Source organism: Hibiscus syriacus, unplaced genomic scaffold, assembly GCF_006381635.1.
Source record: "Hibiscus syriacus cultivar Baekdansim isolate YM2019G1 unplaced genomic scaffold, ASM638163v2 tig00113337_pilon, whole genome shotgun sequence".
In the NCBI taxonomy this organism is placed as follows: Eukaryota; Viridiplantae; Streptophyta; class Magnoliopsida; order Malvales; family Malvaceae; genus Hibiscus; species Hibiscus syriacus.
In genome coordinates this window covers 399,887-402,651 of record NW_024063456.1, presented here as the reverse complement: position 1 = coordinate 402,651, position 2,765 = coordinate 399,887, and the positions used below count along the sequence as shown (strand labels likewise).

The window sequence follows — 2,765 nt, the reverse complement described above, 5'->3', positions numbered from 1 at the left end:
ATGACTCATCAACTTGAATAACACAAAATTTTTTTACTCGACTCGAGTCGATCGAGCACTCACCCCTAACTTGATTATGATATATATAATCATAAAAAGTTAAAAGAGTTTTAGAATGGAAAAATGGCAATATAAATTTGAGTCATAATCGATGAATATTTGGTGGAATAAACCCAAAGTAAAACGAAAATGGAGAAGGGTAGAGATGCGTTGTAAGGAAATGAGCCATCATCAGACGGGTGACAGAACCCATAGGATGAATTTCCAGTTTCCAAAGCCTTTTTTTTTTTGTCTAGTGTAGGCTGGAAAAAAGGGTAGTCCCCACAACTGTCTGTCCCCGGTGCTGGACAAAACTTGCACCGCCAATAATGATCGGGACCTCGCGAACCAGAATCTCTCCTGTCTGCTAAGTCTCACCAACTCTGGCATTCTCTAATACATCACTCTATTATCTCTATATCTCTCACTCTCACTTGTGTATTACCTAACCTCAATCTGCTCCTTGTTTCAATGCCATTTTGAGCTTCATCTTCACCACCTTGGAGTTGCATTCCCATTCGGTCACTTCAAAGCATTTAATGTCAATTCCATTTCTGTGTGGATTGCCAACACCACAAAGCTAAAGGCATACTCAGTCGTGTCTTCGGCTTCTTGGGGGTGGTTTGCATTTATGGAGAGCCTCCAAGAACCAATTAGTTCTTGTGTATGTGTTACTTTGCTTTCTTTAGTACTGCATTTACTCCTTTGAAAATTGCTTGCATTCAATGCACTGCTGCTTATTTTATTACTACTATTCTATTCTCATTCCCTCTTATAGCTGCTGACAGCTTTCTTTTTCTTCTTTATTGCAGTTCATGGGAGATCCATTGGACGTGGAATGTTTGGAACATGGATTTGTTAACTCAGAGCTGTTGGGTTTCGGGAGAGAAGAAGAGGAGGGGGACGAAGAAGAAGCACAGTATACGATATTTAGCTTGAAAGATAAGATGCCTTTCCTTCAGATGCTCCAAAGGTTTGAACTTGAGCCCCCACAGCTTTTCGCCTTCAAAACCCCCAACTTTCAGACACTTTTGAGACTGCAACACTTGAACAACAACGACCCTTTCATGGAAACACAAAACCAAGCTTTAAAGCTTGAAAGTTGTGTCACCCGTGAAGCACTGGACTTGCATTCACCGGTCAAATCCGAGACCAAGAACGACCTTAAAAAGAACCCACATTTTTCATCTTCAAGCTTTGATGTTGTGAGCTCCGAGTTCAACCAAAACGCAGTCAATTGCAGTAAAAGCGTCACCAAATCCACTCTCGTTGCGAGAGAACGAAGGAAGCGGAAGAGGACGAAGCCGGTTAAGAATAAAGAAGAAGTTGAGAGCCAACGGATGACCCACATTGCCGTTGAACGCAAGCGTAGACGTCAAATGAACGATTATCTAAATTCCCTCCGCTCTCTCATGCCTCCATCTTATATCCAAAGAGTATATCAATCGAATCCCACCAATATTTTTAGTCCCCAACTTACTTCTTTAACTTCACTTTCCTTACCATGTTTTCCTTTTCTTGGTTTGCAGGGTGACCAAGCGTCTATTATAGGGGGTGCAATTGACTTCGTCAAGGAACTAGAGCAACTTGTTCAATCCATGGAAGCACAAAAGAGAATGAGAACAACTGAAGAAATCAACAACAACAGCAGCAGTAATAATTCGGAGTCAAAATCTGCAATACAAATTTCACAGCCTGAAGTTGTAAAGGGAGAAGCTGAAATAGAGGTTAATGTAGTACACAATCATGTCAGCTTAAAGATTCAGTGTGAAAGAAGACCTGGTCAGCTAGTACAAGGCATTGTCACCCTTGAAAGTCTCAGATTAACAGTTCTGCATCTCAACATTACTTCTTTACAAGCTTCGGTTCTTTACTCATTCAATCTCAAGGTGACATATAATTTGTTTTTTGTATTTTAAACTTGGGTCTTTGACTTTTCAAATCAAAACCCTAGTTCCGAAATGTCTCAAACATCTTACCTTGTTGGTTTTTTTCCTTTTGTTCATATATGTGGTGTGTTGGAAATGGGTAAATGGCAGATGGAGGACGATTGTAAGCTAAGATCAGCAGATGAGATATCAGCAACAGTCCACCAAATATTCAGTTAAATTCTATTGGTAAAAAGGAGGCAGCCGACTTTATTCCTCAAGGGAATATAGAAAAAGACCAGAAGGAGAAAAAAAAAAGAATCACTGTGCCATCAAGCAATGATTTTGTACCACAAAGATAATTCAAGACAAGAGATGAGATGCGAGTCCTTGATGTTTACAGCTTAAACTTGAGGAAATCCCCATGTTTATCACTAACGATTTCTTTTTCTTGCTTCATAGGATGATAAGTATGTGTAATTTTTGTTTTGCTATTTCCAAGTTGTTTTCTTCTTTTCTTGGGGGGCCCAATTCAGAGTGCAGCTATGCTATTAGCTACGGCTTTCACCAGGTTTGAAGAAATGTGTGTATATGGTTGCACCTTTGTGAATGATGCTTGACATTTTTATATTCACTTTCGCCACCCTTCAAACTCTGCAAACTCATGACCACACTCTAATGTTCAATATCATTAGTACCATTTCTGACGAGAAAAAAAAATATAGCTACTGTAGATGTTTCACTTCATTTGAAGTGGATAGAAAATTATATTCCGTAAAAGAGCAACCGCCGATCAATATCTAAATTCCTCGTCTGATTAGAGGAGGGTAAAAAACATTGAATGATAAAGCAGTCGTC

General features: G+C 39.5%; 1 protein-coding gene across 1 annotated transcript; it reads left to right on the top strand.

Moving 5' to 3' along the window:
- Positions 1 to 470: 470 nt before the first annotated feature.
- Positions 471 to 2,532, top strand: LOC120186258 (transcription factor bHLH67-like). Its single transcript, XM_039190244.1, has 4 exons — positions 471 to 703; positions 852 to 1,475; positions 1,569 to 1,928; positions 2,079 to 2,532. The coding sequence occupies exons 1-4, from the start codon at positions 671 to 673 to the stop codon at positions 2,145 to 2,147; spliced, it is 1,086 nt and encodes a 361-aa protein (XP_039046175.1). The 5' UTR covers positions 471 to 670; the 3' UTR covers positions 2,148 to 2,532.
- The last annotated feature ends 233 nt before the right edge of the window (positions 2,533 to 2,765 follow it).

What these genes read in the sequence shown, in the direction of transcription:
- LOC120186258 (XM_039190244.1), top strand. Translation starts at nt 671, where the DNA reads ATGGAGAGCCTCCAAGAACCAATTAGTTCTTGT. An exon ending in AAGAACCAATTAGTTCTTGT is followed by an intron (nt 704 to 851) that starts GTATGTGTTACT and finishes TCTTTATTGCAG; the next exon opens with TTCATGGGAGATCCATTGGA. An exon ending in CTCCATCTTATATCCAAAGA is followed by an intron (nt 1,476 to 1,568) that starts GTATATCAATCG and finishes CTTGGTTTGCAG; the next exon opens with GGTGACCAAGCGTCTATTAT.